The sequence below is a fragment of the Theropithecus gelada genome, chromosome 4 (genome assembly GCF_003255815.1).
Source record: "Theropithecus gelada isolate Dixy chromosome 4, Tgel_1.0, whole genome shotgun sequence".
In the NCBI taxonomy this organism is placed as follows: Eukaryota; Metazoa; Chordata; class Mammalia; order Primates; family Cercopithecidae; genus Theropithecus; species Theropithecus gelada.
Genome location: NC_037671.1, coordinates 81,976,721 through 81,992,093, shown reverse-complemented (window position 1 = coordinate 81,992,093; position 15,373 = coordinate 81,976,721). Strand labels below are relative to the sequence as shown.

The 15,373-nt window shown below is 38.7% G+C and overlaps 1 protein-coding gene across 5 annotated transcripts in view; it reads left to right on the top strand.

Moving 5' to 3' along the window:
• The window catches only part of UBE3D (ubiquitin protein ligase E3D), a 179,888-nt gene that overhangs the window by 19,655 nt on the left and 144,860 nt on the right, over window positions 1–15,373 (top strand). For all 5 annotated transcript variants that reach the window (XM_025382815.1, XM_025382817.1, XM_025382816.1 and 2 more), the window contains 2 exons: window positions 1,180–1,411; window positions 8,032–8,101. In XM_025382815.1, the coding sequence (XP_025238600.1) occupies window positions 1,180–1,411; window positions 8,032–8,101 (302 nt within the window). The remainder of the gene's footprint in view (window positions 1–1,179; window positions 1,412–8,031; window positions 8,102–15,373) is intronic.

Here is a 15,373-nt window from a genome sequence, read left to right as displayed (position 1 = left end):
ATCATGAATTAGATCTTGGAACAGAAAAAAAGGATATTAGTGGAAAAACAGATGAAATTCAAAGTGTGTAGTTTTGACAAATCTACCATGGTATCATAACATAGTAACTTTAAGGCCAGCTGGGTGAAGTGTATATGGGAACTAATATATTGCCTTTGTAAGTTTTCTGTAAATCTGAAATTATTCCAAAATGAAAAGTTTATTAAAATATGGTAATAGAAATTATAGAAGAAAGTTGTTAGGTGATTTGACAGTTAAGACATGTAAACCAAAATAAAAGGCAGTAACACCAAAAAAATTTGTAACAGGTTAATAAACATAAGGCTAACAATCTTAATATATAACACATTTTTACAAATTAATAAGAGCATAGTAATACGGACCCTGGAAAATAGTCACTAATCACAATTCACAGAAGAAACACAGTGGTCTATAAGTGGAAAAACTAGATGAATCTCACCAGTAATTTAAGAGTTGCTAATTAAAGCAGCATTGAAAATACTTTCACCTATTACTAATGCAGAAATGAAAAAATGATAGTATTCATTTATGAAAAGGGTGAGTGAAAGAATTATAGATTGGCACAGCCTTTCTGGAAAGAAATTCACCAAATAGATGTTGGGTTTTAAAATATGCATACAATTTGTGCTAATCATCTCACACTTATATAAGATTCTTTCCAAGGAAAATAGATATGTTCAAAAATATTCTAACAGGAACATTCATCACAGAGTTATTGATAATGAAAAACTCAAAATCTAAATATCTAACGGTTGAGGGAATGATCTCAAAAGTTTTGATTATGGAATAGAATATTGTGAACTAATTAGGATTCATCTAAATAAAACAACAAAAGCAAGATATAGTATGTTTATTCACCATTCTCAAACTTTGTGATATGTACAGAGACATCTTTTGAACGGATGGCAAAGAAATACACTGTCATGTTTAGTTACTTATATCTGGGTAGTGAGATAAAAGGATGATTTTTCCTTGTTTATACCTCCTTGCATTTTCAAAATTAGTTATAGTGAGTATATATTACTTTTATAATTGAGGAAAAATTAGCATTGCAAGCCTTGTGGTTAATGAGTTTCTTTCATCTTTTATGCTCATTTAATTAAGAGAATGTTAGTTCCATTTTGTTCTGTTAAAAATGATTTTTCCTCTTTCCACTAGGAAGCTCCTCAGGGTGCTCCCACTGCCGAGTGAGAACTGGGAAGCTCTAGTTGGAGAATGGTGTTGTCATCCTGACCCCTTTGCTAATAAACCACTTCATCCGCAAGAGAATGACTGTTTTATTGGAGACTCTTTCTTCTTGGTGAATTTAAGAACCAGTTTGTGGCAGCCAAGACCTGAACTATCCCCAGTGGAGATGTGCTGTGTTTCTTCTGACAACCATTGTAAATTGGTAAAATATCATTTCAAACTAAATGCTAATTTAGAGGTTGTCTTAGATACTGGTTTCTTCAATCTTTTCCTAATTAAGGCCTTGTTACATGGACTGCTGTAAAGGCCAAAATTCATTATTTTCAACTGTCATCACTATCTCTGCTTTATCAAAACAGGAAGAGCATATGGCTTTAAACTAAAACAGCCACAGGGACCTGGAAGAATAAGGAGAGGAAGACCTCTGCAGTCATAGAATTGGGAGTGCTACCATTTTACAAACAAAATGCCCTGCTTTCTTATTCTTAGGACAATATTGCATGATTTGTGTGCATTTTATCCTAAGTAGTCTGATTTAAGTTAAAAGTGTTCTGTTGCTCCAGGATATCTACTATACTATTAGGCTGAGGTATTTTACTATTTCTGCCCACAGTCTAGACTTCTGCTGAAGTCATAAATGCAGATGTCATCAAGTAAAAAGAGGAATGGAGGAGCCCAGAAATGGAGATAAAGCTTGTGTTGCAGGGTCTGAATTGGTGCTTGACAGTGTGAGGTCAGGTGGTTCTTGCTGCGTAGGTTACTTTGGGAAGAAGGCAATTTTCTCTCACTGCAGAGAACACGTATTTTACTTTATTTTAAAAGAAAATTAATGGCATTGGCTTAGCCCTGTGAGAACTCATTCCACTGATGGCCAGTCAGTACAGATGTTATTTAAAAAGTAAAGAAAATCATTGCCAGAGAAGCATTTTAACATCTGATTATTGGTGGGAACGAAAACATTGTATTTTAAATTTCATTCAGAACTCATTTAATTTTTGTAATAAGAACTGAAACTGAGCGACTGCAGGAAATATGCAGTAGATGGGCAGCTCTTAGGTTGTAAATTAGTTTATAGAACTATTCTGAGGGAGACGAAGGAAATTCGTCGAATGTGGACGTTAAGTTGTTGTCAAAGAAAGTTATTTAAGTGCCTCATCTTACACTGTAAACAGAAATCCCTTAATCTAAATATGGTTCACTTTGGTGAAATGTGGTACTTTACATTTTATATTTTAAAAGGTAAATAGTAAGTTAATATACATTTATGTTATATTTAATATGATTAATTAAATTTGTATTTTAATCTAAATATATACTAATACTTTATGTGTTTTAAATTTCGTCTTTATGATTAAGCTATACATTTTAAAAATATTTGGAAGTTGTGAGCAGAAAAGTAGTAGAGAAAGATTAAATGAGAGAAGCCATGTTTCCCTTTTTAAATAAACTCAGCACTCTGTGCTGAAATATATTCTTCACATTTACATCTTTATCAGTTATGTGATGCAATTTACAAGAATTTCTCTTCATAGTAAACAGCTATCTTATCCATTAAAGAAAGACCCATCGTATTTTTAGACATTACAGTTTTAGTATCAAGGAGACTGTGGGAAATTCTGTACTATCATGACAAGCTGCTGTTGAAAAGATTTTCTTCAAGTTAGCCTAGATGAAAGTCCCTCTTTAATTGTATATTGTAGCAGTCCAAAGAGTGTGCCTGTGACCAAAATAGAAGCGTAAATTTGGAGGGACTGCGTAAACAGTGCTCTCAAGGCTCCTGTGGGAACAAGGCTGTTCTGTGCTATTGAAAACCTATTTCTCCTATCACCCAGTCTAGCCATCTAGCAGGGTTTTGAAATGCCACATAGTAACAAAGCATCCTAATGGTATCTCTTGGGAAATATTTTTTTGGTGAGACAATATCAAGGGTCCTTAGAAATTGAGACAACACAAAGGGAAACTAAAAGGGAGGACACAAGGCTAATCCACCTCTCTGAGCAGTCCTGCCCTGTCTCAAATATATTGACTTAATTAGTCCACAACAATGTCTGTCTTTGAGGTTTGCTCTGTAGAGTTCCCACACTATTAGGCTGCTTCATTACACAACTTGTCTTATTATTTCCTTCAAGGATAGGTGAAGAAAAATGCATTACAAACAGAGATTCTCTATAAACAAAATTTATGTGTTATATGTTTAATTTAAAAGATCTGCTTTTAAAAACAGCACAAACAAACGTGAAGCCCAACACTGTTTTTTTTCTTCCATAGCTTTTTAGAGTTTATAGTACTTTATTTGAGCCTTTGTCATTGCAGCAGTATCTACTTTTTTTAAAAAAGATACCTGCTGGAGATTTCCCTATTCATGTATTCATTTATCATCTCTCTTGTTCTATTTTGTGCCCACCCACATAATACAAATTTCGCATCTTGGGCCGGGCATGGTAGCTCATGCCTGTAATCCCAGCACTTTGCGAGGCTGCGGCGGGTGGATCACAAGGTCAGGAGATCGAGACCATCCTGGCCAACATGGTAAAACCCCATGGCGGGGGCCTGTAGTCCCAGCTACTCAGGAGGCTGAGGCAGGAGAATCTCTTGAACCCGAGAGGCAGAGGTTGCAGTGAGCCAAGATTACACCACTGCACTCCAGCCTGGTGACAGAGCGAGACACCATCTCAAAAAAAAAAAAAAAAAAAAAATTGTATCTTATAATAATGGGATGATAAAGATGGCATTTCTTCCTTTTATAAGATTCAAAATATTATTCAAGACTTCACTGTATTTTTTAAAGAACAAATAAAATTGATCTTTGATTACATTAATATTACTGCTAGCAAGGATGACTAACATCTTTATCTTTTTTTCTTTCTTGGAGTACTTAGTAATAATTAGTTGATTTTGGTAATTTGTTTTGTTAAATCCATAAGTGGGTCTTTTTTGTTTTCTTAGAAAAATGTGTTGTCAAACTCTGTAAGTATTCACAGTTATAAAAAGAATAGTATTGTGAATTTCAATATGGATTCATCATACTAGTATGCTTCATCTGCTCTTTTTTTTCCTGAAGTGCTTTAAAACAGTCTTGTCATTTTATCCCTATGTGTAAAATTAGGGATTTAAAAAATATAGCCACACTGTCATCACACCTGATAAAATTAACAATTATTCCTTAATGATACAATACCAGGCCATATACAGATTTTATCAATTGTCTTAAAAGTATCTTTTAGTGGCCGGGCATGGTGGCTCATGTAATCCCAGCACTTTGGGAGGCTGAGACGGGCAGATCACGAGGTCAGGAGATCGAGACCATCCTGGCTAACGCGGTGAAACCCCATCTCTACTAAAAATACAAAAAAAAAAAAAAAAAAAAAAAAACTAGCCGGTCAAGGTGGCGGGCGCCTGTAGTCCCAGCTACTAGGGAGGCTGAGGCAGGAGAATGGCGTAAACCCGGGAGGCGGAGCTTGCAGTGATCTGAGATCCGGCCACTACACTCCAGCCTGGGCGGCAGAGCAAGACTCCGTCTCAAAAAAAAAAAAAAAAAAAGTATCTTTTACTATAGGTTTGTTTGAATCCAGATCCACTCATGTGATTGAGATAATTTGGTTGTTGTTGATCTGATTTTTAAATCCTGATTACCTATGTTTGATAAGGGCAGAATCTTATTTTAAAAACAAGCAAACAAAAAATACTTCTCCTGCCCCCTTGAAAGACAAGGTGAGATGTTCTGTGATAGCAGTTATGAATGAAGTACATATCAGAGCACTTGAAAAAAAAAAATTCTGCTTCAAATAAAAAAATTCTTTATTCTCAAGCCTTGCTATTACAATACCAATATTAGTTTTTAGTAAAGCCCTTAGTTTTTGGTAACATTTAATGAGTATGATCAGATTTAACTTGTACAAAATAGTACTCTTAAAAAAATTTTTTTTTTTTTTTTTTTTTTTTTTTTTTTTTGAGACTGAGTCTGGCTCTGTCGCCCAGGCTGGAGTGCAGTGGCCGGATCTCAGCTCACTGCAAGCTCCGCCTCCCGGGTTTACGCCATTCTCCTGCCTCAGCCTCCGGAGTAGCTGGGACCACAGGCGCCCGCCACCTCGCCCGGCTAGTTTTTTTTTTTTTTTTTTTGTATTTTTTAGTAGAGACGGGGTTTCACCGTGTTAGCCAGGATGGTCTCGATCTCCTGACCTTGTGATCCGCCCGTCTCAGCCTCCCAAAGTGCTGGGATTACAGGCTTGAGCCACCGCGCCCGGCTAAAAAATATTTTTAATATCAACTTGGAGCCATACGGGTGTATGTCTTACTGTAAGAAAGCATTAAACTGCCAGAATGGCACCCTTTGTAGACCATGCTGGCTGAGTTCTCTTCTAACTGGACCTGAATAAATTGGCACCTTCCTAGGTTTCTGTGTCTGTCTCTTACCTCTCATGGGAATGACCCCATCCAGTTTCCCACCTGGGTCAGGCTCTGAGACCTGCCATTTGTGATGTGCCTGATAAGGATGTCATGCAATGGCCAGAGATGGCACACTGTGGGGCCCACTTTGGGAGTGTGCCTGGATCAAAGTTTCAGCCAGGACTGAACTGACTTATGAAGTTCACGTGTGCTTTTGTTTCCTCGGCAGAGACTTTTGAGAAAGGCTGCAGAATCTGTCCAAATACTGCCACTAGACCAGGAAAAATGGAATAAGTGTTTATGTTACTGAAGGTTAATTCAGTGTAGGAAGGGATTCATCTCAAAAGTTTCTAAATAGAAGAGCTGTGGGCATTTATGGATTTTTTACTAGTTGCATGTGTTTGAGGCTGGGGGAAAGAATAGGCCATAGAGGAAGACCCCAATATGAATTGTGCTGTTGCTCTTGACTTTGACCTCTAATTGAATATATATGTGTGTGTGTGTGTGTGTGTGTGTGTGTGTGTGTGTGTGTAGACAGAGTCTTGCTCTGTCGCCCAGGCTGGAGTGCAGTGGCACAATCTCGGCTCACTGCAACCTTCCCCTCCCAGGTTCCTGTGATTCTCCTGCCTCAGCCTCCTGAGTAGCTGGGATTACAGGTGCGTGCCACCATACCCAGCTAATTTTTATATTTTTAGTAGAGACGGGGTTTTCACCACTTTGGTCAGGCTGGTCTCAAACTCCTGACCTCATGATCTACCTACCTTAGCCTCCCAAAGTGCTGGGATTACAGGCGTGAGCCACTGCGCCCAGCCATTGAATGTATTTTTTTACATCAAGATCTGATAACACACACACACACACACACACACACACACAAATACCTCAAATAAAAGTTTCTTGAAGCAGTACTTACTCAGTGTTTGAAGCACTATCATATTTTCTGTTCTATTGTATTTCATTTTTTAAAAACACAGTAGACCTGGTGCGATGACTCATACCTATAATCCTAGCATTTTGGAAGGCCAAGGTGGGTGGATCATGAGCTCGGGAGTTCAAGACCAGTCTGGCCAAGATGGTGAAACCATCTCTACTAAAACTACAAAAATTAGCCAGGCATGGTGGCAGGTGCCTGTAATCCCAGCTACTAGGGAGGCTGAGGCAGAGAATTTCTTGAACCCAGGAGGCGGAGATTGCAGTTAGCCAAGGTCACACCACTGCACTCCAGCCTGGGCAACGGAGCAAGACTCCATCTCAAAACAAAACAAAATAAAATAGACCAAAAAAACCCAAAGCACAGTAATCCACTGAATTGGTTCCATGAATTGGTTCCCACTAATGGAGCACATGAGCTGTAATTTGGAAAACACTTAGCATAGTGTTCAGAAACATTAGCATCAGAAAGACCCAGATTCAAACATCAACTGTCAGTTACTAGCAGCACGTCCATGGAACTCAGTTTAAATGTACTTTTTATGCAACTTTTTAGGAAATTATTTATGCCAAGGAAAAAATACTCAAATGTATATTAATCAGTTAAATTTTTTTTCCTTAGATTAAATACACATATTATCCCACAACAGAAGTCACTGCCCTTCTTTACTTCAGCCTACACCTATTCTATGATTTCCCAGGAAAGGTACCCTGGTGTGTTCAGAGCTGCAGAACCTCCTTTTTCCTGCCCACTTTATATGGCTTCTGCCTTGTTGCAGTATATCTGGACGAGAGGAATGTTGTATGGTTTTAACAAAGGTGTAATTATGGATGTGAAAAGGCATATTCTTTGTTTATTGATTAGGCAAATGCTAGTTATTTTAATCTATATCTCAAATAATGAATTTGGATTTTTGAAGGTTAGGATTGTTTCAGGAATTGTCCCAGAGCACTACCTGTCTTTCCAGTTACCGTGCCGATCCTAAGTGGAAAAAATGGAAGTATATGAACAGAATATATATTGTTAACTTTTCACTTATTGTAGTTAAGGATTATAGGTTACTTTTACATAAATTACACTGGACTAGGAATCAAAATAGTGTGAGTTCAAGTTCTGATTCTTCTGTGTTCTATACACATGAGTTGAGGCAAGTCATCAACCCTGTCTTTGTTGCCCACCATCTGCCTGTTCTAAGTTATAAGGCTATTTGGAAGTGCTTTTTAGAAATGTAAGGTACCACTTAATTCAAATTATTTGGCAACTTTTGGATTATCAAGAAGTGGCTAGTTTTGGAAAAGTGAATCTGTGCTTTATTGTTTCTTAAGACTTGAAAAATTATCTCTGTGCATGTGAATTATGCATACAAGCTAAATGTATTCCCAGTATTTAGTAGAGGGCAGAATAAAATGTAAAGTTCAATGTATACTCTGGGGACTATGTTAAAATTATATATTCCTTTTAAGAAAAGCTGAATGACATTTAAATGACATTTTTCTGTTCTACAGGAACCAAAGGCAAATACCAAAGTAATTTGTAAGCGTTGCAAGGTAATGTTGGGAGAGACCGTGTCATCAGGTAAGAATTTCATAACAAGAAGCCAAAATGATTGGCTTCTTGTTTAAAAGCCAGAATGATATTTTATAGTAAATATATAGGAAAGATAGATGATTAATATATGCTGTAGAATTGGTGCTTTTCAAAATGGACCCCAACTAACACATCATCCAATATACCAAGAAGTTTGTATATTTTGACCTTCATAAGTACAGAGTATTGAATTTTAAGTATTAAGAACTTGAGTCATTTTCAGTGTTTCATAGCCTCTTTGTAGATATAAAGCAATAGTATAAAGTTTGTACTTAGGTCTATTTTAAAGAAAATTGGAGCTTTTCTCTCTTTCTTTCTCTCTCTCTTTCTTTCTTTCATCTTTTTTTTTTTTTTTTTTGATTTTACCTTCCTGGTAACTCACAAAACAGAGCTTTTTTCTTTAAAAAACTCCTCAGTCAGAAGAATTGGTGCCCAGAGATAGAGGAGTTGTTTTCTTGGCTGCCATCTGGCTTGGGGCTGTATTTTGGGGCTGGGGATGGAAGAGGACCTGTTGAAATGGAAGAAAAAACATTCTGAGTTTTGTACTTTGTCCCTTATTCTTTTTGTTTCCCAGTAACGTTGATTATATTTTATGTAAATTCTGTTATACTACTTTAAAATATTATACTGAAAATCCTGATAATTAAAATGCATTGCAATTTAAAGATATGGTTTACAGTGTTTAGAGAGCTGCAACATGCTGTGTCAGCTTGTGGAGGATGAATAATTACTTTAATACAATTAATTAGAAGATGTGATTTACGTGAAGCAATTGTACTTAAGGGAAGGCAGATGATGATTTTTTGTTTGTTTGTTTACTTGTTTGTTTAATCATCAAAATCTTATAAATAGTTACTTGTTCATGGTGAGCCAGAAAGGAAAAATGAGTTAGTAAATGATACCATCCTTAACGTCATTTTTGGAAAATGAAAGCAAGCTCCTGAAGCAATACCTTAGAAAATGTTAAGCCTTCTGGTTAAATAAGGTGAATTGATTTTTAAATTATTTTCTCCCTGAAGTCCTGTTAAAATGTCAGTTAAGGAATGAAAAGATGTATATCAACAAAGGCAAAGAAATGGAGAAGGTATGACAATGACATAAACAAGAGATGTAAACAAACTTTTTTGGAACACAGTTGGCAGCCTGGAGGGAGCTGCAGCTTTGGTGTCTGTAGATCATTTGAATAAGGAGTGGGCCAATAATCTCTGTAGAGCCCCAAAACGGGTCAGAATTTGGAGGCAGCAGGTAACAGGGAAGGCAGTCTGAGGCAAGAAGCTGGAAGCAGGATGATTATTTCAAAGTGTATATATAGAGCTACTAGACTTCTAGGTTTCCCACTTCATTTTCAACTTGCTTCAAGGTTGGAGATTGGAAGACCTCTCCTATACCCTTTTTTTTTAATAATGGAAGAATACCAACTAGAGAAAAGATTTGTAGACACTGATTCTTCGGTAACATTCAACCAAAAATGAGGTAACATCGATGTTCAACAAAAATGAGGTTAAGCTGAGCACAGTGGTACATGCCTATAGTCCCAGCTACTTGGGAGTCTGAGGCAGGAGGGTCACTTGAGCCCAGGAGTTCGAGGCTGTGGTGCACTATTATTGCACCTATGAATAACCACTGCACTTCAGCCTGAAGAACATAGGGAGACTCCATCTCTTTAAAAAAAAGAGCTTATATTCATTCATCCTGCTGTCAACAAACCTTGTACCTACACCCAAGAACTTTCTCTCAGCATTTCACTGCCTTACACTAAAATTGAAATGAATTGAGACTCACCAAATATTTGAGGAAATCTCCAACAAAAAAGAAACCAAGGCAATTAAATGATTAAGCAAGCAAATTAAAAGCACTGAGAAGAAACACATTATATATGCAGCAGAAGAAAATCTTTAAAAAAAATAAAATGCCCTTGAAGAAATAAACTAATATTGCTTCCATAATTCAGAGAATGTGGAATTTAAAAATATAATAGCTTCAGAAAAAAAAAAAATAAAGAATTGGAAGATAAAAGTAAAGAATTAGGCCAGAAATTAAAACCAAAAGACAGAGATTGAAAATTAAAGAAGAGGCCGGGCACAGAGGCTCACACCTGTAATCTCAGCACTTTGGGTGGCCAAGATGGGCAGATCACCTGAGGTCAGGAGCTCAAGACCAGCTTGGCCAATATGGTGAAACCTCGTCTCTACCAAAAATACAAAAATTAGCCAGGTGTGGTGAAGTACGCCTGTAATCCCAGCTACTAGGGAGGCTGAGGCAGGAGAATCACTTGAACCTGGGAGGCGAAGGTTACAGTGAGCTAAGATCGCGCCACTGCACTGCAGCCTGAGCAACAGGGCAAGTCTCCATCTCAAAAAAAAAAAAAAAAAAGAAAGAAAATTAAAATTAAAGAAGTACAAAACATATATATAATCAGTTAAGTTTCCTGAAGGTAGAGACATTGTCTATCTTGTCTATCAGTATGATCTCAGCACTTAGTGTAACGTCTGGCACATAGTGAGTACCCAGTAAGCATCTGTGAAATGAATAAGTAAATTGAGCCTTTCAGGACAACCAACATCTAGCTTATAGAAATTCTAGAAAGAGAGAATAGAGACAACAGAATGTAGGAAATTATCCAATACCAAAAATACAAGTCTATTTTCCAGAGCTAGGACTTCAGTTTCTTGACTGAAAGGGTCCACTAAGTACCCGCTGTAATTAGTAGAGGAATAGCAAGGAAGCCACCTCAGGCCACAGCAATGAGTAATTTCAGAACACCAAAGATGAAGTTTCCAGAGGGAAAAAGGCAGTTAATATAAGACAGATTAAGAATTAGAATAGCATTGAACGTCTTAACACCAGAGCTGAAAGCCAGAAAACAGTGAAGCAGTGCCTTCATAATTTGAAAGGAAAAAGATTTTCAGCCCAGAATTCTATACACAGTCAAGCTGTCAGTCAAATATGAAAATAATAAAAGCCATTTTGCAAATAACAAAGTCTCAAAACACAATTCTCAAAGGTTTATTTTTCTTAGTAATTCACCATAAAATATAAATCACCAAAACTAGAGATTCAATCTAGGAAGAGATGACATGGAATTGGGTAACAAGGTGTACAATAAAGGAAAGCAGGATAAGGAAGTCCCAGGGTAAGGAGTGGGCAGCAGGCCTAGAGAATAGCAGCCTAGATTGAAGCAAATGGTAGAGAAGATTGCAATAGAGATTTTTTTTTTTTTTTTTTTTTGAGACATAGTCTCACTCTGTTGCCTAGACTGGAGTGCAGTGGCATGATCATGGCTCATGGCAGCCTCAACCTCCCGGGCTCAAGTGATCCTCCCACCTCAGCCTCCCAAGTAGCTCGGACCACAGGTGCATACCACCATGTCTGACTAATTTTTAATTTTTTGTAGAAGTGGGGTCTCCCTATGTTGCCTAGGCTGATCTTAAACTCCAGGACTCAAGTGATCCTCCTGCCTCAGCCTTCCAAGTGCTGGGATTACAAGCATGAGCCAACATACATGGTTGATTTTTTTTTTTTTTTTTTTAGTTATAAAGTGGAATTGATAAATTATTTGATATGTTTGACCACATGTGTTTTAGTTCATTTTCACACTGTTGTAAATAACTACTTGAGACTGGGTAATTTGTAAAGAAAAGAGGTTTAATTGACTCACAGTTCTACATGACTCGGAAGTCTCAGGAATCTTACCGTCATGGCAGAAGGCAAAGAAGAAGCAAGAACCTTCTTCACAAGGGGGCAGGAGAGAGAGAGCAGAGAACTGCCACACACTTTTAAACCATCAGATCTTGTGAGAACTCTATCATGAGACTGGTGAGATGGTGCTAAACCATTAGAAACCACTCCCATGATCCAATCACTTCCCACCAGGCCCCAACTTTAACACGTGGAGATTACAACTTGACATGAGATTTGAGTGGGGACACAGAGCCAAACCATATCAACATGTGACAGATAATCTCGAGACAAACCATTTAATTATATGGAAAGAATTAGCTAAAAGGTGATTGAAGCAGTTATTCACTGCAGGAAGGAAAAAAGAAAGGTTGAACAAGAAAAGAAACATCTCCATTGTAGTATTATGGTAATAATAATGTAAACACTGAAAATTTACTTTGCTAAACATTGTAGTGTGATACAAAAGTATATTAGAAGGTCCATATGTGTGAGTTTGCGTGTGGGGTAGTACAAGAGATCTATACCCACATCTGTTCTAAAAGTAAATCACTAGGATTCCACTTCCCAAAATAGTGTCATGAAGAGAATGGGCAACTTTATTCTGTAGCAAACAGGTACAAAACTGGACAATTTAAAAAATTAATAACCATATTAGGGCACTAGAAGATGAACAAAAGTGAAACAACGGTTTTAGAACTATTTAAGTAATGGAAAACTGCTACTGGGAAAGAATAGCAAGTTTGTAATTTTTTTTGTCTGGGGAGGCAGACGGACCTTGCCACTTTATATCTTCCCAACTCAGGCAGGAAAAGCCCACAGCTTTACTGTCTATACATGGTGGGTTTGGTTTAGGGTAGGTGGTGGAGAAAGCAGAAATTCTAAGGAGGATATTTTGGAAGCAAAGTGATTGTATTAGTCCATTCTCACATTGCTATAAAGAAATACCAAGACTGGGTAATTTATAAAGAAAATAGGTTTAATTGGCTTATGGTACTGCAGGCTGTACAGGAAGCATAGCAGCTTCTGGTTTTGGGGAGGCCTCAGGAAACTTACAATCATGGCACAAAACAGAGGAGGAATGAGGCATCTCACATAGTGGAAGCAGTAGCAAGAGAGAATGAGGGGAGGTGCTACACACTTTTAAACAAGTAGATCTTGTAAGAAGTCACTCACTCACCATCACAAGTACAGCACCAAGGTGATGGTGCTAAACCATTCATGAAGGACCCACTGCCATAATCCGGTCACTTCCCATCAGGTCCCACCTCCAACATTAGGGATTACAATACAGCAGGAGATTTGGGTGAGGACACAGATCCAAACCATATCAGAGATATAGTTCTGATGTTTGTCTCCTTTAAATCTCATAAAATAATAAAATAATAATAAAATATGATTCCCAATTTAAAATAATACAATGTAATCCCCAATTTTTGAGGTAGGGTGTGGTGGGAGGTGTTTGCATAATGGGGCAGATCCCTCATGAATGTCTTTGTGCTGTCCTCATGATAGTGAGTGAATGCTTATGAGATCTGGTTATTTAAAAGTGTGTGGCACCTCTCTCCTCTCTCTCTCATCCCTGCTTTCACCATGTGAGACACCTTGCTCCTTCTTTGCCTTCCACCATGATTGTCAGGTTCCCAAGGTCCTTACCAAAAGCCAAGCAAATGCTGGAGGCTTGCCTGTACAGCCTGGAGAGCCATGAGACAATGAAACTGTATTAGTCTGTTCTCATGCTGTTAATAAACACATATCCAAGACTGGGTAATTTATAAAGAAAAAGGTTTAATTGACTCACAGTATCACATGGCTGGGAAGGCCTCACAATCATGGCAAAAGGTGAAGGGGGACAAAGACACGTTTTACATGGCGTTAGGCAACAGAGAGTGTGCAGGGGTACTGCCCTTTATAAAACCATCATATCTTGTGAGACTTACTATCACAAGAACAGGACAGGAAAACCCCGCCCCCATGATTCAGTGAATTCCCACTGGGTCCCTCCCATGGCACATGGGGATTATGGGAACAACAATTCAAGATGATATTTGGGTGGGGACACAGCCAAACCGTATCATTCTGTCCCTGGCTACTCCCAAATCTGATGTCCTCACATTTCAAAACCAATCATGCCTTCCCAACAGTCCCCAGAGTCTTAACTCATTTCAGCATTAACTGAAAAGTCCAAGTCCAAAGTCTCATCAGAGACAAGGCAAATCCCTTCCACCTATGAGACTGTAAAATCAAAAACAAGTTAGGTACTTCCTAGATAAAATGGGGGTACAGGCATTGGGTAAATGCACCCACTCCAAATGGAAGAAATTGGCCAAATCAAAGGGGCTAAAGGTCCCATGCAAATCTGAAATCTAGCAAAGCAGTCAAACCTTAAAGCTCCAAAATGATCTCTTTTGACTTCATGTCTCACATCCAGGTCATCCTGATGCAAGAGGTGGGCTCCTATGGCCTTGAACAGCTCTGGCCCTGTGGTTTTGCAGGATACATCCCCACCCAGCTTCTTTCATGTACTGTTTTTGAGTTACTGTGGCTTTTCTAGGCATACGGTGTAAGCCTTCTGTGTATCTGTTATTCTGGGGTCTAGAGGATGGTGGCCCTCTTCTCACAGCTCTGCCAGGCAGTGCCACAGTGGGAACTCTATGTGGGAGCTCCCACCCCACCTTTCCCTTCTGCACTGCCCTAACAGAGGTTCTCCATGAGGGCTGCAGCCCTGCAGCAGACCTCTGCCTGGACATCCAGGTATTTCCATACAGTCTCAGAAATCTTGGTGGAGATTCCCAAACCTCAACTCTTGACTTCTGTGCGCCACAGGCTTAACACCACATGGAAGTTGCCAAGGCTTGAGGCTTGTAACCTCTGAAGCCTGGGCCCAAGCTCTACCTTGGCCCCTTTTAGCCATGGCTAGAGTGACTGGGACACAGGGCACCAAGTCCCTAAGCTGTGCACAGCAGGAAACCATTTTTTCCTTCTAGGCCTCCAGGCCTGTGATGGGAGGAGCTGCTGCAAAGGTCTCTGACATGCCCTGGAATCACTTTCCCCATTGTCTTAGTGGTTAACATTTGGTTTCTTGTTACTTGTGCAGATTTCTGCAGCAGTAGAAATTCAACCAGGCTTGAATGCAAGGCCCATGGAAGTCCGAAATCCAGCAAAGCAGTCAAATCTTAAAACTCCAAAATGATCTCCTTTGACTTCATGTCTCACATCTAGATCACACTGATACAAGTGGCTTGAATTTCTCCTTTGACTTTGTGTCTCACATCCAGGTCATGCTGATGCAAGATTCAAGCAGGCTGGAATTTCCCCCCAGAAAATGGGTTTTTCTTTTCTACCTAATCGTCCAGCTACAAATATTCCAAACTTTTATGCTCTGTCACCACTTGAATGCTTTGCTGGTTAGAAATTTCTTCCGCCAGGCTGGGTATAGTGGCTCATGCCTGTAATCCCAACACTTTGGGAGGCCAAGGCCGGTAGATCACTTGAGGTCAGGAGTTCAAGACCAGCCTAGTCAACATGGTGAAACCCCCGTCTCTACCAAAAAATACAAATATTAGCCAAGCGTATTGGTGC